The sequence below is a fragment of the Camelus dromedarius genome, chromosome 5 (assembly GCF_036321535.1).
Source record: "Camelus dromedarius isolate mCamDro1 chromosome 5, mCamDro1.pat, whole genome shotgun sequence".
In the NCBI taxonomy this organism is placed as follows: Eukaryota; Metazoa; Chordata; class Mammalia; order Artiodactyla; family Camelidae; genus Camelus; species Camelus dromedarius.
The window spans coordinates 30367705-30390993 of record NC_087440.1 but is presented as its reverse complement, the minus strand read 5'-3'; the positions used below and the strand labels follow the sequence as shown (position 1 = coordinate 30390993).

Here is a 23289-nt window from a genome sequence, read left to right as displayed (position 1 = left end):
TCCCATAAATTGTATGTATTGTGTTTTCATTTTCATTCAGTTCAATGTGTTTTTTATTTTTAAATTTTCCTTAGGAGTTTTTCTTTGATGCAAGGGTTATTTAGAAGTGTGCTGCTCAATTACCAAATATTTCTTTATTTCCTACATTATGGGTCCTGTCACAAATTACCATAAACTTTGTGGCATAAGAAAAACAGGAATTTATGAGCTACTTTTGGCCTGGAGCCAGTGAAAACATCTATATTGTCACCCAGAGATACAGGACACTAATTCTATAATCCTAAAGTCCTTGCAGGGCCATTTCCACACATGGTCCTACAGACATTAGGAAAACCACACTGGTAAAGAAGTTGATGCTGGACTGGATAAGGGACAACCTTACAAAGATATTTAATTCTGACTTTTGTCTCAGCTGCAAAGAATTCAACCACAAAGGGACATGCACTTTTGCAGAGCTCAACTCCAGATATTGGCCTGAATTGCAGGATGCTGTTCCAGATATCCTAGTCCAAGCACAAAATAATCCTGTTCATTATCAATGGTTCTGATGAGCTGAGAGTCCCCTCAGGGGCACTTATCCATGATATATGTAACAACTGGAAGAAGCAGAAGCCAATGCCCATCCTCTTGGGTGATTGGGAGATGAGAAAAATGTTACCCAAGAGCACTTTACTGATCGCCAGGTGGCCCAGGGCCTTGAGAGAGCTCTGGCTCTTGGTTGAAAAGCCCCTCTTCATAGCGATGCACAGCAATGGAGGAGTTCTTAGAATTGAACAGGAAGGCACATTTCTTCAAATGCTATGAAGATAAGGATCAGCTGCTGTGAGCTTTTGATCTAGTGAGGAGCAACGCACCCTTGTTCCACATGGGCTTGGTTCCTGCTGTGTGCTGGATCTTCTGCACTTGTCTGAAACTGAGATGGAGCACAGAGAAGACCTGTTCCTGACTTGCCAAACCACCACATCCCTGTTCCTGTGTTTCCTCTACAACCAGTTCATGCAGGTGCCTGGCAGTAACTCTAAGCTCCAGTAAAGGCTCTGTGACTCCTAGCTGCCGAGGTCAAGTGGATGCAGATATCTGTGTTTGAGGGAGGGAGAAGACCTGGGTCAAGGGAGTCTGATCTTTGTCCCTTCCTAGATGGGGAGTATTCTCCAGAAGGGAACAGACTGTGAAGGCTGCTTCTTCATCCACCTCAGTATCCAGCAGTTTCTTGTCATCATGGTCTACATTCTGGTGAATGAAAAGACAGGGATAGACTCAGGTGGGACACTGGGGATGTGCAGAAGCTGCTTTCCAAGGAATAAAGACTAAAGCACTCCAAACTGACCCAAGCGAGGTACTTATTCAGCCTCTCTAAAGAGAAGACAGTCAGGAGGCCACAGACAATGTTTTGCTGCCAAACATCAATGGAGGTCAAGTGGGACTTACTGATATACAAAGCACAGCCTGATAAGAATAAACCCTTCTCCTCAGTGATGGACAAGAAGGTGGATTTGCACCATCTTTACAAATCTCAGGAGGAGCAGCTTGTGAACTATACAAAGCCCTATCTCAAGGAAATGTCCCTTTATTTGGAAACTAAAATAGACATCATGAACTCATTGTTCTGCCTCAAGCATTGTCAAAACTTGTAGAAAATTTTGCTGCAGTTAGAAAAGGGGATATTCCTGGAGAGAGATACTGCATCAGAATTAGATGCTCAAATTGAAAGGTTCCAGAACGTCAACAATTGCTTCCTTTCTGGATGGATCTTTGTTCCATGTTTGACTTAAACAAGATTCTAATATTTCTGGAATCAGAGCTTTCTTAGTACATCATTGGTGAGGATTCTTTGTGAGAAATTAGGCTCTATTACTGTAAGTTCCAGAAAGTGACCCTCAAAAATATTTCCCAAGTTGATCCTTATTGGAACTTCTGCCTCACTTTTGGTGGCTACAACACTCCAATGTATTTGGCCTGTCAAGGAAATGACCAAAATGATATGCTTTCCCCACTGTGTGAGGTCTTGAGACCCAAAATGTAGTCTGCACAATCTCATGTTGGTTGGTCAGAATAAGAGAATAAGAATCTCTTATTCTACTACCATTCATCAATGGGACGATCTCTCCTCCATTGAAATCAGCCAGTCTCCGGCATTCATGAACCTCATAGCAAATGAGCTCCTGCATGAGGGTGTCAAGTTGCTGTATGTGACTTTGAGACACTTAAAGTGCTTCCTGTAGAGGCTGACATTGGAAAACTGTCATGTTACAGTACCCTATTGCAAGGAACACTCTTCTGCCTTGATCATCAACTAGAGGCTGAAATACTTTTTCTTGGCAAAGAATGTCCTCAGGGATGGCAGGGTGAGACTTGTGTGTGAGAGCTGGAGTTACCTCAGTGTAACCTACAGACCCTGGTGCTATGGTGCTGCAACAAAATCAGTGATAGCTGCAATCACCTCTCAAAGCTTCTCCAACAAAAATCAAGCCTAACATACTCTGATCTGGGGCTGAAACAGAGGAATTACTGGACTGAAGTTTCTGTGTGAGGCTTTGAGGAAACTACTGTGGGAGATCAGGTAAGAAGGCAGAGTAGAAAGACCCTGAGATCACCTCCTCTCACAAACACACCAAAATCACAACTATTTGAAGAACAACCATCAATGAAAAAGACCAGAACCTACCAGAAAAGATCTTCTACAACTAAAGACATAAAGAAGGAACCACAACAAGATGGAAAGGGGTGGGTAGGCTCGCAATATAGCCAAGTCTCATACCCCTAGGTGGACAACCCACGAACCGGAGAATAATTACAACTGCAGAAGTTCTCCCAGAAGAGTGAGAGGTCTGAGGCCCACACTGGGCTCCCCAGCCTGGGGTCCTGGACTGGGAAGGCGAGCCCCTAGATCATTTGGCTTTGAAGGCCAGCAGGGCTTACTTTCTGAGTCGCAGAGGGCTAGGCGAAATAGAAACTTCTCTCTTAAAGGGGACACACAAAACCTCACAAGCTCCAGGACCCAGGGCATAAGCAGTAAATTGATAGGAACTTGGATTAGTCCCACCTGCTGATCTTGGAGGGTCTCCTGGAGAGACGGTGGGCAGCCGCAGCTCACCCTGGGGATGTAGACACTGGTGGAAGCCACACTGGGAGCTCCTTCTACCACGCAGACACTGGTGCTAGAAAGAGCTATTGTAGAATCCTCATTCTGGATTATTAGCCCCAGCCCTGCTCGGGCCCAGTAGCATGCAGGCACCAGTACTGAGACACCTCAAGCCGGGCAACCAGACTCACCCATCAGCAGGCAGGCTGCCTTAGGACTCCCTGAGTCCAGAGCCACCTCTGGACATGGCCCTGCCCACCAGAGGGACTAGGACCAAACTCTAGCCACCAGTGCGCAGGCACTAGTGCTAGAATCCCCTGGGCCCTGGCCCTGCCTTCCAGAGAGTCTGCTCTAGCCTCTGGACAGGACTCATCCACCAGGGTGACAATACCAGACACAAGAAAACCACAATACCATGATGGCCTGCAAACCTAGCCTGTCCACCAGAAGGCCAAATCCTGCCCTGGGACCAGCTGGATCCCAGCTGTGCCCACCAGCATGCCAACACAAGCTTTGGGACACCTTGGACCCCATACCTAACTATGTCAGAAACTGGCCCCCTTTCCAGCAATCTGACACCAGCTCTGGGAGCCACGGGCCCTGCAACCAGACTCTAGGACATGGCTCTTCCTGCCAGTAGGCAGGCAGTAACCCCAGGACTTGCTTCACCCACCATTAGGCAGGAAATTAACCCCAGACTCTAACTCCACGAACAGCAAGCCAGCACTAGCCCTGGGACCTCCTGGGGTTACACAGTCAGCTGCTTTGTGACCTGGTCCTGCCAACCAACAGCCAGAAGCTGCCACACAAGGCAGGGCCTGGCAACCAACCAGACAAAGTCTACCCGACCAGTAGTCAGGCCTGCCACAACAACAGGACCCATGCAGCCCTCACAGTGGGAAACCCTAGAGCATACGGCTTCAGTGATGAAAGGGGAGGGCACTGCTGGGATGTACAGGACATCTCCTACAAAAGGCTACTTCACCAGGTTGGGAAATGTAACCAACCTTCCAGATACATGAAAATCAAACAACTCAGGAAAAATAAGGCAACAAAGGAACATGTTCCATATAAAGGAACAAGATAAAATCCCAGAACTAAGAGAAGTGGAGAAAGGAAATCTATCTAAGAAAGAGTTCAGGGAAGTGGTCATAAAGATGATCAAAGAACTCAGGACAAGGATGAATGCACAGAGTGAGAAGTTAGAGGCTTTTAACAACGAGTTACCAAATATAAAGAACAACCGGGGGGACGGGGTATGGCTCAGTGGTGGAGCACATGCTTTAGCATGCAAGAGGTCCTGAGTTCAATCCCCAGTACCTCCATTAACAAAAAACAAAAACAAACAAACAAACAAACAAAAAAAAAAAAACAAGAACAACCAGAGATGAAGAATAACTAAAATGAAACTAAAATGAAAAATAAACTAGAAGGGATCAATAGGAGACTAAATGATACAAACTAATGAATCAGTGAGCTGGAAAACAGTAGTGGAAATCACTGATGCTGAACAGAAAAAAGAAAAAAAATTGAAAAGAAATGAGGAAAATGTTAAGAGATCTCTGGGACACTATCAAGTGCATCAAGCACACTAATGTTTACATTACAGGGGTCCCAGCAGGAGAAGAAAGAGGGAAAGGCACTGGGAACACATGTGAGGAAATCATAGCTGAAAACTTCCCCAGCCTGGGAAAGGAAACAGCCATCCAAGTCCAGGAAGCACAGAGAGTCCCACACAGGATGAACCCAAAGAGGAACGCACCAAGACACACTGTAATTAAAGTGACAAAAATTAAAGATAGAGAATATTAAAAGCAGCAAAGGAAAAGTAACAAATAACATACAAAGGAACACCCAAAAGGCTATCAGCTGATTTTTCAGCAGAAACTCTGCAGGCCAGAAGAAGTGGCACAACATATTTGAAGTGATAAAAGGGGAAAACCTACAACCGAGAATATTCTACCCAGCAAGACTCTATTCAGATTTAATGAAGAGATCAAAAGCTTTACAGGCAAGTGAAAGCTAAGAGTTCAGTACCACCAAACCAGCTTTACAAATGTTAAACTTCTCTAAGTGAAAAAGTAAAGTTCCCTTACTATATAGCACAGGGAACTATATTTAATATCTTGTAATAACCTATATTTGAAAATAATCTGAATATATATATATTTAAATGAATTACTTTGCTGTACACCTGAAACTAACACAATATTGTAAACCAACTATATTTCAGTTAAAAAACTCAAAAAGATATCACCTTACGCCTTCAGAACGGCTACCATCAAAAAGAACACAAATAACAAATTTTGGTGAGGATTTGGAGATCCTCCTATACCGCTGGTGGGAATGTAAATTGGTGCAGCCACTGTGGAAAACAGTACAGAGGTTCCTCATAAAACTAAAAATAGAACTACCATATGACCCGCAATTCCACTCCTGGGTATTTAGCCAAACAAAAACAAAAACAAAAACACTAATTCAAAAAGATACATGCACCCCAATATTCATAGTAGCATTATTTACAATAGCCGAGATACAGAAGCAACCTAAGTGCCCATTAGTAGAAAAATGCATAAAGAAAAGGGGTTACATATACACAACAGAATACTACTCATATATACACAACTCAGACTCAGAAAAAGAATGGATTTTGCCATTTGCAACAACATGGCTGGACTTGGCGTGTATTATGCTAAGTGAAATAAGCCAGACAGAGAAAGACACATACTATATGATATCACTTATATGTGGAATCTAAAAATAAAACAAAGTAGTGATTATAACAAAACAACAAACAGACCCACAGATTTAGGGGACAAACTAGTGGTTGCCAGTGAGGAGACGGAAGCAGGGAGGGGATTAAGAGTCACAAACTACTATGTATAAAATAAATTACAAGGATATATTAAACGTCACAGGGAATATAGCCCATATTTTATAACTATAAATGGAGTATAACTTTTCAAAATTGTAAATCACTATGTTGTACACCTGAAACTTATGTAATACTGTACATCAACTATTCCATAATGATGACGATGATGATGATGATGATGATGATGATGATGATGATGATGATGATGATGAGACTATTGTGTAACCTGAGATGTCTCTGGTTGTGGGGATGCACCATCACTTCTTTCAATTGTATAGACCTCTTGTCTACCTCTTCAGCAACCAGAACCTGATCACTCTGGACCTGGGCCAGAATTCCTTGGGGGAATAGTGGAGTGTTCAAAATTGCCCACTCTGGACACTCAGGTTAAAGATAGATGAATTTGATGCTTAAATCAAAGAGCTGACAAAAGAAACTGAAGGAAGCAACCCTCAACTGACTATTGAGAGTGATGGCCAAGATCCCAGGAAATAACACCTTCTTTTCAATACTTCTTTTTCTGAATGTATATCACTTTAAATAATGCCTCTGTCCCCTTTCTTTCTCTTCTCCTTCATTTAATTAAATGTAGATTAGACCACCTCATTTTACCCTTTATGTCTCTGTTTTCTTTTCTGTAGAACCATTCACTCTACAGTAAAGTAACACATCTTCAAGGTACTTCTTTTGAGTGCTCTCAGTGATGTTAGTTGCTGGGCCTGATGTTCTTTTAGCCTTGTTTGTGCCTCTGGCTTACATAAAACGTGGGCAAGTCACTTAACATTGTTATGGATGAAATGTCTACATTCCAAGTATTTTAAGTGAAATAAAGGTGAAAGCATTCATGAAAGAAAAAAAAAAAAAAGAACCGGAAATTCATTCTCTCACAGGTCTGGAGGCTAGGTGTGCAAAATCACGTCTGTACTCACTCCAGAGGCTCTAGAAGACAATCTGCCTTTTCCTTTTTGAACTTGTCTTTTCCAGCTTCTGGTGGCTCCAGGGATTCCTCAGCTTGTGGCCACATCACTTCAGTCTCTTCACGGTCATTGCTGCTTTGTCCTCTTCTGCATATGTCTCTCTGTGTGCCTCTTATCAGTATACTTTCATCGCATTTAGAGTCCACTCAGATAATCCAGGATAACCTCCTCATCTCAAGGTCTTTAATTACAACTGCAAAGACTTTTTTTTCAAATAAGTTAACATTTACAGGTTTTGGGGTTTAGGTTGTGAATGTATCTTTTAGTGGGGTCACCACTGAACCTACTACATTATTTATTTATATTGTGAATATATTTTAAACCCCACAAGCTAATATTTTTCCTTACACAGTCATTTAAAATTAACTTCTATTCTTTTCATTCCTTGTTGCACCTTTGTGTCTTCTTCTGGGATAATTCTTCTTCAGCCTGAAGAACAACCTTTAAGTTTTCTTTAAAATGTAGCTTGGAAGCAAGCTCTCCACTTTGGCTTGTCTTTAAATGTCTATTCTGTTTTCAACCTGGAAGGAAATTTTTGTTGTGCAGAGAATTCTTGGTTGGCAATCAGAAATTTTCTTGCAGCACATTGAAGTTATCTTGCCCTTGGTTTCTGGCTATAGCTATAGCTCTTAATAAGTCACTGTCCATTGATGCATCCATGGATGTGTCTTTTAAATGGATGCTGTCAATATTTTCTCTTTGATTTTACTTTCTGCAATTTTACTCTACTATGTCTAGATTTGGATTTAGTTTTACTTATCCTGCTTGAGTTTAATTTCACTGAATATTAATCTTTTGTCGGTTCTGGAAAACTCTTAAGTCATTATTTACTTTAAATATTGCCTTTGCCCCCTTCTTTCCCTTCTCCTATCTTTAATTAAGTGTTGCTTAGAACTCCTCATTTTATATCTCTTCCCCTCTTTTGTATTTTCCATCTTCTTGTCTCTCCTTGCTTTATTCTGGATATTTTCACCAATTCTCATTTTAGTTGTGTCGATTCTGCTTATAACCCATCTAGTTCCCTCATAAATTTCTGTATTTAGCAGTTCTATCATTTCTACTGATTCATTTCCAAATTTGCAATGTATTTTGCAAACATTTTATAATTGATTCAGGCAAAAAAAAAAATCCACATAAATGGATGCCAAAGTTACTTGGTGAAATCTGATGAAGAACAAGATATTTACATGGACTCAAAATATCTTCTCATAGATTACTTAATAATTACAAAGGGAAAAATAATACCTTTATGAAGGAAAAATGTGGCAATGTTTTCTTAACCAAGTGATCAAACGTAACATCACCAATAATGGGACAAACTGACATCATGTAACTCCTCGTGTGATATAGTGAGGACACCATATCACTTTTGTGGCATTCTTATAAAAATTCATAACCTGAGTCTAATTATGAAGACACATCAGACAAATCCAGGTTGAGGAATACTCTACAGAAGAGCTCACCTATACTCTTCAAAAATGTCAATATCGTGAAGGACAAAGAAAAGATGAGGAACTGTTCCAGGTTAAAGGAAACCAAAGATACGTGACTAAATGTAGTTTATGATCCTACACCATGCTTAGATAAGGAGTTGGGGGGAACTCTGCTATAATAAACATTATTGGGACAATTTACAAATTCTGAAAAGTGAACTGGACACTGGGTAATAATCTATCCATGCTAAGTTTGCAGACTTGATAATTGTACTGTGGTTATAGAACATCCTTTTTCTTACTGAAATATATACAGCAGTAAGCAGGCCTGATATTCACAACTTATTCTCAGCTGCTTCAGAAAAAACATGATAAAGCAAAACATGTGAAAATGTTAGAAGTTGATGAATTTGCATGAAGGGTTTATGTGAATTTTCTGGTCTTATTCATGTAGCTCTTACGTAAATTTGAAATTATTTTAAAAGAAAATGTTTTTTTAAAACTTACAGTGTCAATTTTCATAGCCCCAGTCCCTGGCTAAAATTTTACAGTTCATCTTTTATCTTCACGAAAGTAGTAAACAAGGTTGTTATGCAAATTGGGTCTAATAACTCCAGACTCTGGAGTCCTGGTGAGCTTCAGGTCAGCTTTTTGTCCCTCTAGCCTGAAAGAGCCCAAAGCACAGACAGTTCTCCCTCTTAGAGTGTAAGAGGCTCAGAACGGTGCTGCCATTAGGCTGCCAGACCAGAGCGGGAAGTCCTGCCCTGGGCAGACCATCTGCCTACGTTGGGTAAAAACCAGATTCAGACTCTATCCCACTTTTCCACCCCAAAGTCCACCAAAAGCACGGTTCTACCTCTCCACTGCTCCCTCCTGAACAGCAAAGTCCCAGGGCGGAAGCAATTCCAGCTTCCTCTCTGACCTCCAGTCACCACCGTGATCTAGGCTAGGTGATTCCTCTCTCCTTTATTGCTTTTAAGAAACATTAAGATTTTTAAAAAATATATTAACTTTAGCTTTTCATTTGTCCTCAATAAGAGAGTTGGTCTGAATTACCTAGTTTGCCATTATTATAAAATGAAATCATGTCTACTTTTCATTGTAATACAAAAGCCTTGCCTTATTTTTAAAGAAACTTGGATTGACATCACAAATGAGCCAATCACACTTCTCTTATTTCTTTGTAACCATAATTCACAAGACCCTGGAGAGAACTGACATTTTAAACTTGCTAGCTAACTAAACTGGCTAGTTAGCTAGCTAGCTTTCAATACATATAAAGCTACTTTCTTTGAGAATTACAGCTTGGTTGGCCTAATCAGTACACTTGTAAAGTAAAACTCAGCCTAGGGTCTTCAGTACTAATTTTCCATGAAAATTTCAGCAATGCAAGATGAAGGAAGAAAGTAAGTAACTGGCTTGATAACATAATTCAACAATTACATAGCAAAGTCATACTTTAAAAAGACAATACCATTCACAGGATATAGGGCTTCCTTCTGTATCCGTGCTGAATGGGCTGATATCATTTCCTCTTCCTTTTGCTGATTCTTCAAACCACCATCTGCAGAGATCTTAAGCCCTGAGAATTTCCATTCAGTGTAGTTCAACTGTTTCAGATTCAAATAGAATTAAATATAAGTATATTGTATAGTTATAATAATTTAATAGAATTAATAAAATTAATATCACATATTATTAATTATATAACACAACAGAAATAATAATGTAATTATATAATTATGTAGTCATATAATAATATATTTATAATCTCTCTATATATGTAAGATATATTTTAGGCTACATAGTAACTTTAATCCAGTTTCCCACGAAGAAAAGACAGCATCAAGCACGTAAGCAAGTGTTCAATAAATACTTGTTCTTTATTTTGATTACAGTTGAAGTGGCCTGGTTAGGACTGTGGTACTAAAGCATAAGCATAAACTGCAGAGTCCATAATCTGTTGAATTAAATAACACTGAAATGAAGTGAACAGTTCAGAGGTTTATTAAACTATTCACATTTTGTGGAAACACATGCTAGCCACAAAAAGCCACGATTATTGCTTATCTTGTGTGCCTGCTTCTATCTCTGAGAATAATACATGGGGATGCTACAACCCATATTTTAGTTCCTCAGGGTTTCCAAGGCCTTACCTGTAGCGTATTTCCATTTAAGATGTTACGACTAAGATACTCCATTCTGTTCTTTCCTTGGATACCCATTCTTTTGCCATGTTTTCTTCTTGAGTAGGCTGCAACCTGGTGTTCCCTTTCCTTTATTTGTCCCACCTGAGGAAGTTTTCCCTTAGCTTGATACTGGCCAGTTTCAGTAGGAATCTCAACAGATACCATCTGGTCCTAAATAGAAGGATCAGAGACAGTCTTACAAGATGATAATTTAACAGCCTTGATATGCAAGAAAGGGATTTTTGAGCTAGAAATTTCATTTCTCTCCTGCCATAGAGCTGAGAGATGTCATCTCTCTCTCCTCACCACCCAGGGTTTTGTTCCATCAATAGCTTCATGGCATTATAAGGGATGTAGATTAAATTTGCAAAACACATGCCATTCACAGAAGGAATTTCTTTTATGCCAACTTTAATACAGTCTTCCTCAAATCCGCTCTACAGGATTGGTGGAGATCTGCTACCTGAGGAGGAAAGGCAGCTTTTTTCTCTTCAGTTGTGGTCTCTAAACTGTCCTTGGTGTTCTTACTCTTAGCTTCTGGTTTTGGGAAGCTCTCTGGGGGCAGGTAGCAAGACTTCCAATCCAAGTGCACCTGAACAGATCCATTAGGTTTCCCTGCAGGGTCAGTGAGGTTAAAATCACCTGAGAAACACACAGATTATTAATAAGATCCAACCACATGAAATAGACAAATGAGTATGAGCACCTTATCTACTACCTCCCCATTTTGAATTTTATCATACTTCATCTGTAATTAATTAACATCATCAAATAATCATGATAATACTCTCAGAAGTAACATAATTTGTAAATCAAATATGCTTCAGTAGAAAAAAGTAACAAAATATCAGTAAATATCTATATCACTCAGAATATTCACTCAGAATATAAGAATATTTATAGGGGAAGATGGGCATCTCCAGGTTTCAGGAAGGGATAGTCAAAAGATGCACGAAGAGGTATAGCTTGCTTGTTGTCAGTCACCCAGCCAATAAACAAGAGCACATTCTTATTACTGTTACCAAATGGTTGTTATGCCTTAGGCATACCAATAAAACCATTATCTACACTCAAGTGGTCCCTATTTCTAAAATAACAAAAGCTAAGAAAACTTAAGCAAAATGGCTTTTTCCAAATGCCAGACTTCTGATTAATTTAACAGATGGCTCACATTACCTCTTCTCTTTGGCAAAGAAAGAGTTGTGAGCAGAAGTGTCAGCTTTTTTCTCTTTTTTTGTTGGGGTGGGGGCCCAGTGAGCAGGGCACCTGTAATACTGGGAGGAGCAAGGCCTCACACACTTCCTGGAACAGCCAGAAGCTTGTTACACATGGTTGGTACCTGGCTACACCCACCCACACGTCCTAATGGGACTCCATTGCCTCCCGCTCCCAGGACTGCAACCAGAGAGCTGACCCTGGGGATGAACACATGATAAAATAGTACGGAGTTCAGCTCCATACTGGGAAAAGTATCCAAGAAGTCTGTCTTTGTCATGATGCGGCATGGAAATCTAACTGTGCCTAATGTTTAAAAGAAGTGAGAGAATAACAGGGGAGGATTAAGGACACAGTTTATAATCTGATACCTAGTCACGCGCTAAGAAACAATCGGTCTTAAGTAAAGATGATTACTGGGATAATTACTACATAGATGGAAAATGTTGGTTCAAACATAGAGGTATGAACTTCAGATTGGTGGATCTACCCACTTGGGAATCTTGCTTCTGTTGCTGAAAAGAAGCAGAAGAAGCCAATGTTTCCACGTAATCAGTGAGGTTCTAAGTCTTCTACTCTGTCACTCTTGACAATATTCTCAAATCCCTTCAGCAGGTTTTAAGAGAGACTGTTCCAAGCAAGTAATCAAAGAAGAGCAGAGTTAGGACAGGGAGACACCACTGGGCAGAGAGCATAAAGACGTAATAACCTTGAACTCCCACCTGTAATGGATTTGTTTTGTGCAAGAGGAAGCAAGGGCACTTGGACGTGGCCAAGGTAAGAGCCAGGCTCTGGGTCTTCATCATCAAAAATGTACACAGACAGGGCCTCCTGCCTCAGATACTGATCCAGGTCAGAAGTCATGAGCACTGGGAATCGAGCCTGGTCTCTGAAGTAGGGATTGTTACTGGCTGGGATGATGGTGGTGTCGTGGTCAGAAAAGGTAAAGAAGCGATACATGGCGTAAGGACTGGGTTGGGCTCCCAGCCGCCGTCGACTCCGGAGGCCGTAGCATCGGATGATTTGCACCCGCAGCTCATTCTGATGCTTGCAAGTCTCTGATCTGGACTGAAAAGATGTTGGTCTTGAATTGAGGAAGAGGGCAGACTGAGAGAGTTGTTGCTGGTGAAGCCCATCACCCTTGATGAGGAAGAGCTATGACCTAGAGAACTGCTGACTCCTGACTGGGTGTCACAGAGAAACCTAATTAGTGACTTCCACCCGCCTGCAAACTGGCTCTGGCAGACAATTACCTGAGGGAGATGCTGGCACTCAGACCTTAACTTAGAGAATGGAACGGAGAAGCTGTTTTGTTCACCGCAGGGCGAGAGGTAGCTAGCTCCCAGGGCATGACTTCATTTCAAATTCAAGCGTGACCAAGGGAAGAATCTGGACTAGTTGTGGTGTGACGGTTTTTCTTTCATTCACATTCAACAAGTACTTATTGAGAGTGGAAGACTGAGCTGTTCTCATGAGCTGCTTGGCTGATTCTCCTCTGAGATGCATGGGCACATCCTTTTTCTCACCTCGTCCTCCTGGGCCTCCCAGGCTCCAAGCAGATTGGCTGACAGGTAGGCCCGGGCTTTCTTTCGCTTATTGTATGCCTGTAGGCTGGATCTTATGGGGAAGCGCAGCCTCATCCAGTACTCTAGCACCCCGAAGTCTTCTCCACCAGCTCCTGGGTAGCAGAAAGTACGAAAGGCATGGAGGATACAGGTGGTATGGCGAGGATCGAGAATAAAGGCAGAGGAAGAAAACGGGAAACCACCAGAAGAGCAACTACACACTTGGGACAATTCCACACTAGTCCTGGGAGCTGTGGGAAGCTGACAGCACTTACCAATAAGTGTGACAGAGCCATGGACCCTCTCCACAGTTTCTAGCACCCTGTCAAAGCAAATCCATCCAGCTGCAAGGGTGTGGTGCTCACTGGCTATAGCCTGGTGTAGATCAAGCTGGGCTGAAGCCCCCTGAAGGTAGCACAAGAAGAGGGAATCTGTCTCTACCGCATACTGGGATGTGAAGTCATAGAGGGGCTGCGGCCCCACAGCTAGCGGGGTACAGTGGGTTTCAAAGTCATAGAAGGAATAGGTGCAGAAAGTGCTCGGTTGAGTGTCTCCAGCCTGAGCCAGGGCAGCAGATGTCAGAAAGGCCTGGTGGATGTGCAGTTCAAAAAGATTCTCACTCTGATGCCATGGAGAAATGTCCACCGTATCCTCATCTCCATGGGCTTGCAGTGGTTCCAGACATAATGACAACTGTCGGGTGCCATAAGCCACATCTTTGAGCTGTTCTAGAGGAGAAAGAAAACTGCCTATCCATTAAAGGGTACAGAGCTCTTCCTTAGGGTAAAAGGAAGGTGGACAGAAGGAGAACAAAAACCATGGTGGAAGTCCAAGTGTGACTATTTCAAGAAACCATGTGATTCGAAAAGAAAATCATCAGAATGACAACTAGGTGCTTTGGATTCTGATGGTGAAATGACCCAATACCTGCTTTAGGGATAAGGCACAATATGAGTGATCAAAAAGTAAATGCTAAGCTCAGGAAAACACTGGAGGCACAATTTCATCTACAGATGACATTGTTTTGGCTTATGGCAAGATCCTATGAATTAACTGATAAACCCATTAGAGAAGCAATAGAAACACAAAATGTGAATATTTCCAAAAGTTTGGCCTATTGGCCATGGAGAGAATAGCAAGTTATGGTCCACGGTGTCTATTACGTTACACTGGGCCCCACTATGATGATTCCGCTTCTCCAGCCAGATCAATCACAAGGATCTTCATTCTGTTAAGAATTTGATTTCATTGTAATAAGGCAAAAAAAATCCACTTTAAGTCAAAGAGTAATATAGTAAAAAGTAGGAGAGGGCACTTTCTGGAAAGAGGTTGAAAATATTGGCAATAAGATGTAAAGCTATGTAAGACAGTCTGCTAAATCTGTATTACCTCCCGCATCCAACCAACCAGAAACTTTGATATACAGTCTGCTTCAAATCGGGGAGTATTTGAGTCATCACAGTGTGTTGATGGTGAAGGTCCTATTTTAAGAGTTAAAGTAGCAGAATAAAAATATTTTGGATACATCAGAATGTCTCCCTGCCCAAAATAAATGGAATACAGAGGTTGAGGAATGGTTTCTTAATTGATAAGATTAATATAACTAAATAAAATATATTTAAAAATTTGCATTACATGACACAAGGTTAATAATATTAAGCATACAAAGTACTTCTACAAATTAAGAACATATTATTAACAAATGAGTAAAGGGCAAGAATAGGCAAGTCTCCAAAGAAATAATATAAATAACTGGTAAACACAGGAAAAACTCTTTAGCCTTAGCAGCAATGAAAGAACTAAGTTAAAGCAAACGAATCTTCAGAAGTAGGTAATGGTATTATTTATCCTGCACTGTCCTGGGAGAAAGACCCTGTAAATCCGAAAATCATGAGAATTTCAATCCAAAAGATTTCCTTTGTTACATGGCAGGGACCTTTGGACAGACACCCTGGCGTGCATAAATCATGCCCCAGAACAACCCATCTCCCTTTACTCTAGTTCCATGCTCACTAAGTGACCTTGTTTTTGATTCCGCTTTCCAGAGCCACTGTCATAAAATAATAAATGAATATTCTGGTGTAAATACCAGTCTTCAGTGAATCTGGTTAGTATGAGTCAGATCTCTCACCACTCAGCATTATTATACCCAGCTACAAACAAACAGAGCCAGTTTTCTCAATATGCAAGGCTGGGACCAGATCCTGGTTGGCAGTGACTGTACTAAATACAGGAAGTGTCACATTTATGAAATTTGCATTAAGTTCCTAGCCAGCTGCCCTGTTATATAGACATCCTCAAACTGTAACAAAGAATTCAGGGACTTTCAGAGAGAAATCACAGAAAAGGATGATGAGAAATGAGTGATGAAGCTCTATTATCTCACAGAAACTGCTCTAGAGGCCTGGGCTGAGGAAACAATCCTGAGAGGGAGAGTAACACCGCGAGGGCCAACAGTGATATACTCTTACTTTCAAGATAGATTCAGCAGTTTCTGGGTACTGTTGAAACTCTCCAGAGAAATCAGGGAAAAGACACTGACATGATGGAGGGAAAGAAGCTGCTAACCTTGTATCAGAACAACCAAGATGACAGGATAAAGAGCAGGAGGGATAAGTCATATACCGAGCACATAAGAGGGGGCCCTCTAGACAGGTGAACGGAGGGGAGCACAGGCATTTAGCTGTGTGATAGGTCCCAAGTGAGGTGAACAAAGGACTAAGACTTGCCAGATATCGGAAGGCCATGGCTTCTTAAAATACCTTCCAGCTGATTGATACGACTGTTCTTGAGATCTAGGAGTCGATTCAACCTCTCCAGTTTTTCTTTGTGATTCTTATTTTCATTATCGGCTTTTGTCATCATTGCCTCCAGTTCCTCCTGAAACAAAATCATGTCTGAACTTTCCTATTTCAACGGCCAAGAACCAAAGAGCCCAGATAAAATGGTGGCACTCGCAGGGGAAAGGAGACTCAGCTCTCTCCTTAGCAGGGCAGATGCATCTACTAGAAAAAGGCCTGGGTTCCTCACAGACCCTTCCAGGATCAGTTTTGCTATTAGTGCCGTTGGGTAAAATTTGAACCCAGAAGCATCACACTTGCCATCTTCATTAGCTAGCCCCTTTACTGGCTTCTACACCAAGGTGCCGTGGGCATGTGTGAGTCCTCAAGCTCTTCACAGGACAGTGTATCACCCTGCAACAGCCCTGGAAACTTGGGTCTTGCTTCAATCCCAGGCTTGTAAGTGGTTCCCAGGTGCCCATTTATCTATCCCCTTCCAGTACCATCTTTTCTTGCACCTGATAACACATGTTGATTTTGCGCTGCAGAATAAGCATGTCTCTGGTCTTTTCTAATTCCAATGTGGTCTCTGCATGGGATACTTGCAACTCTCTTAACATCTGGGACAGCTTCCTTTCTTCTTGTTTTTTGGGTTCACAGGGCTACAGAGCGAAAAGCATTGGAAAAGGCGGGTATAAATATGATAGGAACAGTTATAACTATTCTTTATAAAGCTGTTGGTAATGTTAAAATACCAGCAGCAGAATACACTCCAAAATGTAAGAAGTCCTGAGTTAGTTCACAAGTGTTCTCTCCCCTAGTTCCTCATGTTCAATAGCAGCAGTGAGTAAGTTATACAGCCCTCAATGGCTGTTTGCTCCTTAGCAGATAATTTCAAGTCTTCATCTGAAAAAGGTTCTAAATTTTATGAGTTCTACAGTGTGGAAAAAGTCTGTAGAGCTCATGAGGCTATCTCTACTCTCAGTCTTCTCATACCCTTCCAAATATTGTCCTCAATCAGGACAAAATGTTACTCAGTTTGTTTTCTAATCCTTTCATGTTTTCAAGGGATATTTGCCAGCCATCCCCCTGCAGAAGGGACTTGCTTAATTTAAGATGCTCTTACCTCTATCTGAACAGTCTCCTGGAATAGAACTGGGTAAGTGGCTGGCTCAGATTGCCTGTCAGGAGATTGGGAAATTGTGTCTTTATTTTGGAGTTCCTCTACTTCCTGCTTATGCTTCTGAAGCAGATTGGTGACTTCGAGCTTCAGATCCTTGTTTTGAGCTGGAGGAAAAAATAACACAGAAAGTTGAAACTCCGTGGTTACCAGTAACCATGTTAAAGTTGGACAGAGTGTGAATTAAATTTTCCCACTAATTTTAATTCATTTTATAAACTGGCCCTTAGTGAAGTAATTCTCTCTCCTACAAAGGTGTTCTAGCTTAGTGACCCTGAGTTGATACTTGGTCTCCAAAAACATAATCAAAAAACAGCGGCAGAACTGCAGTATGGAAGGAAGAGCAACAGCAACAACAAACACCAGAGCCACCTGACTGACTGGGAAAGTCCAGACTTCCTGACAGCACCATGTGAATCAATATCTCCCCAACTCCATTCTGACTTCTATGCTGTTGGCTCGCTGTGACACCCACCTCCTCACCCACCCTGACCTGGAGGGAGGGAGGCTGGGCATTTGGACATTTCTGTGTGTGTGTGTGTTTGTGTGTGTGTTTCAGGAAACAAAGGTGATCAGTGTTTAGTGTGATTATTTCTGTATCATGCAGTAGAGAGGTTAAATTAGATTGCCCTAAAGGCTTCACAAGACTCCACTTGTACTACAAGATCCTTGGCATGAGCGCCTAAGCTCTATTTTTTTAATGGTTCCTGCCCTTAATTTTCTGGATGTCATATTTCTTTTCCTTCAACTCTTTTACGTGCATATACTAGAATCTGATGAAATACAAATTTGATAAGACCAAATATCAAAGACTAAGTCCAGGCTAGCAAAAAGAAGGGTGTCAAAGGTCTCTGATGGTATTTTAAAATCTTCAGAATAGCTACTGTGATCCAAGAATTAAGAAAAGGGAAATGGCAGTGGTAACCAAGAGCAAAAATTTGCTTCTTGATTTCAGGTATCAGGTGCTAAAACAGAACAAAACAAAACAATCCCCAATCACCCTAAAATGACTGATAAGAATAAAAGGCAGAACAGTTCACTTTCAATACTTTCAGTAAGTAAAGTGAATGCTTAAAAACATTATAAAGTAAGAATTGGCACCCTCTCACATGGAAAGTCATTACATAGGGAGAAGTCTACGTGTGAAGTAGGTGTCAAGCTTTCTTGACTGTGAATCTGATCTGACTGTCAGTGTTCTTATTCTAGTTATCCAAGAGCCACGCAAAAAGAGAATCAGGTGTCAGGATCGGAGAAACGCTGGCCCCAGCTCCCTCCCCCCAAACCAGATGTAGAGGATCCCTCCTTTGAGAGAGCTCTTGAGAGAGCTTTGACCTACCTTTCTCCCTGGACAGCTGAAGTAAGACTTTCTTCTTCTCCTCCAGCTCAGCATCCAGCTGGTCCTGCAGCTGAGAGACTTTCTGCTGTAGCTGTTCTCCTACAAGCTCATTGCTCCACTGAGGCTGATTGCTGCTGTCCAGCATGCTGAAAATGGGAAGCAAGTGAGGGGGGAGGGGAGAGTTGTCAGATGGACACTCAAAGGTGTGTGATATGACGTCTTTATTACACAGTTTCAGCATCTCCTGGGCCTAGTTGACCATTCATTTCCCTGCATGTTTTTTCTGCCCCTGCTTTCTCTGTAACTGTCATTCACCAACTGTCTTGGAACTTTTGGGTCATACTGAAGAGCTGCTTAGTATCACTTCTGTTTAGGTCTTCAAGATCCCACTGAGGAAGCTACACACATCATATCTATCCCCAAGGGACTTCTCCAGCATGATGGCTTTCTTTAGGCGGGGAACTGGCCTGCTGGATTAAAAATGAGAAACAGAATATTCCCATTTTCCTTACTCCATTCATCTGTCTACCATCATCAATGGCTTGTTTAGAGAAAACCTGCCTTTGAACTAGATTGTAAATTACTACACTGAAGGGCAGGAACTAAACTCTTCAATGACTGTTCCCTGCGCACCACTGTATCTAGTGGTCAGGGCAGACCCATCTTGAGTGTAAAATGCACATTGCCAGTTCTTGATTATTTACACAAGTGAAGTAACATTGATAATCAATCAATCATTTCTACTTATGTCTTTGTCCTATTTATTACTTTAATAAATGTGGTCTACAAATAACTTGTTTAAGCCAGTATTAAGATTTCTTGGCACTTCCTGACATGATGATCTAAGAAGATAATGTTATAAATAATGAAGGGAAGAGGCCAATAGCCATCTTTGCCACAGGGAGTCTTCAAAGTGGGTAATCCCCACACTACCTTACTTCTCTGAGTTGAAGAGCATCAGCTGTTCCCAGGATACCCCCAAACAACCTCCCCAATCTACCCGCTGCTGCCGTTCACTGAATCAGAAGATATATTTAATTTTTTTAACTTCCAGGTATTTTTAGCTTCAAAAGTAATACATAAATATATGCTCACTGTGAAAATTTTAAATTATATACAAGTATATAGAATAAAATGAAGGTGCCTCTTTTACCTATTTCAATCCTTTCATCTCATTAAAAGTTTGTGGATACACACACACATGACATAAATTAGGTCACAGTTAACACATCCTTTTGCAGTATGATTTTTCTTCTAACAATTTATCTTAGGCATATGGGTCTACCTCATTTTTAACAGCTTTACACTGTTTCTTTGTGGGGATGCAACATGATTTATTTAGGCAATCCCTATCACAGGAAATTTGGATGGTTTCTATTTTTTATTTTACTATTACTAATTAAATTAACAAGACAATAATTAACATTCTTAACATTCTTATCTTTGCACACACATAAGAGGATTTCTTTAGTTTTGATTCAAAAAATGGAATTATCTGGCACAAAAGAGATGCATGTTTAACATTTTGATAGTGTCAAATTCCCTTGCAAAAAGACCCTGTCTATTTATATTCTTACTGACAGTATTAGTACCAGTTTCCCTGTATCCTTATCAAAACTAGGTATTTTTTTAAATTTGGAAGGTAATTTTCTGTTACTATCTTTTATAACAAACAATGCTCTGAGATCCAAATTCATACTCACTTTTCTAAGAGTTTGTCATAATTGTCATTCAGCAATTTTCGTTCTTTTTCCAAATCTTCAACTCTCTCCTGAAACTAAGAAGGACAGTAGAGTGCCTGAGATGTGATTTTCCAATCTAGAGCCTTGCATACATTCTCCCTTCTCTGTTGCAGGGTAGGACTCGGGTGGGAGATTTTCTATGTTTGTCTCCCACATCTATGAGGATCCATTCGACCAGAAAGACTTGAACCAACTGAAGGTGTGATAGAAAATTTTATTGGAATTAATGAGAATCCTCTGAATTAAATTTTCATGATATCTGGGTTTATACTGTTAGGGAAGCAGTAGGACATTGTAACAGAGTGAAGACTTTGGAGACAGACATAAGTATAAATCCTAGTTTTTCCCCTAATGGTGTAATCTTGAGCAAATTACTTAACCACTTGGCACCTCATTTTTCTCATTTGAAAAAAATTAAATACCCATACTGTTGCTAAGATACACTTTTTGACATCTCTGAAATTGGACTGTAACATACAACTGTATCTTTCAATTATTATTGTTACTTACCTCCTTCAGTGTTATCTGCAGGATGGACACATCCTCCAGTTGGCTCTTCAAGCTCACAGCCTTCTTGCTCTCCTCCTTCAGCTCTGCCCTGAGCTCATTCACTTGGCTGAGGAGGGCATCGTGGGCTGCACCCAGGATTCCCTCATTCTGGGGCAAAAAGAAAGTTGCTCTGGGAATGTTCATATCCCAACAGGAGTGGCCTCAAGATACCAGCAACCCCAGCATTCCCTAGTGGATGTCTCAAGAATGGCTTTGATTTACAGCATGTTGCCTTTGCTCTATAAGCTGACCTTGTTTTTCACCCTAGCATTTCTCAGGGAGTATCATTTCCCTGTTAGTGAGGCTGTTCCACTCAGGGAGACTATAATTCATCACTGGAGCCTTCATTTTCCCAAGGTTCGAATTCAACCTTGGCTCTAAGTGAAGTGCCACCTTTCTCAGCTGCCTTTACTTTCTAAGCTGTTCGGGTGATTTTTTATGATGAAATATTTCTCGTTTTGCACCTAGCCAACTGAGATGTTAACTCTGGAAGTTAAATGTGCATTTTTCTGGTGAACACTTCTGGTGAGGAACAGCTGTGGCTGGTCTTGATGGGAATTCTGCATCTGTGACTCTTAATCATGGACATTCACCCAGCTTCACCGGTACTCCACTCACAGGGGTGCAAATATTTGATAATACCAGTGAAGATTTGCAACCACTTTGTTATATCTCAGCAACTCCCACAGGCTAGAGGACTACTCCTAGGAATTTTTCATTAAAATGCTATCATTTTCTCTAGCAATAGGATGAAAAATATTATTCCAAATATTTCTCAACTCAGGTTTCATACTTCAACTTTTATGAAAACAGTGCAATGAGTATCTTCTGATAATAGTAATAATATCATTTGTCTTAGTAAAAATTATATAACATAATAACTTTGAGTTGTCTAAATTCTAGTGTTACTTGAAGATGAAGATTTCTTTGGGTTTCATTACTCTGATTACTAAAAAACAGATTTAAGGAATCTTTATTAAGTACCTTCTGGAGCAGAGTATCATAAGCCTGGAAGAAAGAAAGACGTATTATTCTATTGATGTATCAACTTGATGTTTATTTTGTTTATCTCCATAATACAAATTTTTTAATATTTATTTTAAAAGACATTGTAGAAAATTCTTATAAATTACATCAATTCGTGTACCTGTTTACTAATTGCTATTCCTTTACCCCTGCCCTAGCTTGCCAGGCAGTCTGTGAACGTAATAGATCATACCACTTCTTTAAAAAGGATGGAATCATTTTGTCATTTTTGAGAAGTTGAAAAGGACTCGAGCCTGCTTCCAAACAGAGGGATAATGGGAAGTACTGGAAAAGGAATGGACTCTGAGTTGTAAGGCTTGGATTTGAACACCACCTATAGATTGTGTGACCACAGATAAGTAACTTAGTTTCTCTCAACTGTGGTCTCCTGTGTGTAAAATGGAGAACATAACACTGGTCTGTGTTTTTAAATTGTTATTTCCTATTGGAGTTTTGTCAATTTACAATGTTAGTTACAGGTGTACAGCAAAGTGATTCAGTTACTAATCTCTTAACTAATTGATTTTTCCCCCCAAAAAAGAACAACTGATGATAGCAACTCACCACCTGAACTTCCGTTAATTGTGCTTTTGTCGCTGCCAAACAGGTATTCCTTTCACGTAAGAGCTTCTGAAGTCGTATCAGCTGTATATTCTCCTTAATGGAAGCTCTGGAGAAAGGAGACAGTGCTAAAACATTGTCTGTGAATGGACAGAGTAAATTACTTCCCCCCTCTGGATACGGACAGGGGACATAAAAGAAAATTATTATTTCTGAAACTAGGAGATCATGTTTTCTTTACACCTGCAAGGTACTGGGAAGGATTTGGGCTCACCAGACTGTCTCAGTGATCCCCTAGTCCTAGCTGCTTATTAGAATCATCTAGAGAGATCTTTAAAATTACACTGCCTCAACTCTACCCCCAAATAACTAAAAGGGAGTCTCTGGGGTAGGGCCCTGTCATTTGTGGTTTTAAAAGGCCTCCAGGTTGAAAACTTCTGTCCAGACAAAATATGTGCACATGGATGTTTATAGCAGTTTCATTCATAATTGCCAAAACTTGGAAGCTACCAAGATGTTCTTCAGTTAATGAACGCATAAACTAACTGTGGTACATCCAGACAATGGAATGTTATTTAGTGCTAAAGAGAAATGAGCAAGGAAGGGTGAGAGTATAGCTCAGTGGTAGAGCACGTGTTTAGCATGCATGAGGTCCTGGGTTCAATCCCCAGTACCTCTATCTAAATAAACAAACAAACAAACCTAGTTACCTCCCCCCACCAAAAAAAAAAAAAAAAAGGGATGGTCTCAGTCTTTTTAAAATTAAAAAAAAATTTTTT

At 40.7% G+C, this 23289-nt stretch overlaps 1 protein-coding gene and 1 pseudogene across 4 annotated transcripts in view; one reads left to right on the top strand and one right to left on the bottom strand.

Annotated features, from left to right (window-relative positions):
- The window catches only part of RPGRIP1 (RPGR interacting protein 1), a 72754-nt gene that overhangs the window by 21635 nt on the left and 27830 nt on the right, over nt 1-23289 (bottom strand). Inside the window, exons 10-22 of one of the 4 annotated variants that reach the window (XM_064485797.1) lie at nt 22514-22619; nt 21908-21931; nt 20885-21031; nt 20336-20409; nt 18633-18778; nt 17243-17403; nt 16635-16778; nt 16099-16216; nt 13298-13449; nt 12494-12839; nt 11020-11198; nt 10524-10727; nt 9842-9977 (exon numbers count right to left, since the gene is read on the bottom strand). In XM_064485797.1, coding sequence (XP_064341867.1) covers nt 9842-9977; nt 10524-10727; nt 11020-11198; nt 12494-12839; nt 13298-13449; nt 16099-16216; nt 16635-16778; nt 17243-17403; nt 18633-18778; nt 20336-20409; nt 20885-21031; nt 21908-21931; nt 22514-22619 — 1937 coding nt within the window. Of the gene's footprint in view, nt 1-9841; nt 9978-10523; nt 10728-11019; nt 11199-12493; nt 12840-13297; nt 13450-13611; nt 14877-16065; nt 16217-16634; nt 16779-17242; nt 17404-18632; nt 18889-20335; nt 20410-20884; nt 21032-21907; nt 21932-22513; nt 22620-23289 lie in introns of those variants that run through there. The other 3 variants (XM_010990243.3, XM_064485799.1, XM_064485798.1) reach the window with 3 other exon arrangements.
- Nucleotides 1138-6452, top strand: LOC135321356 (NACHT, LRR and PYD domains-containing protein 2-like; annotated as a pseudogene).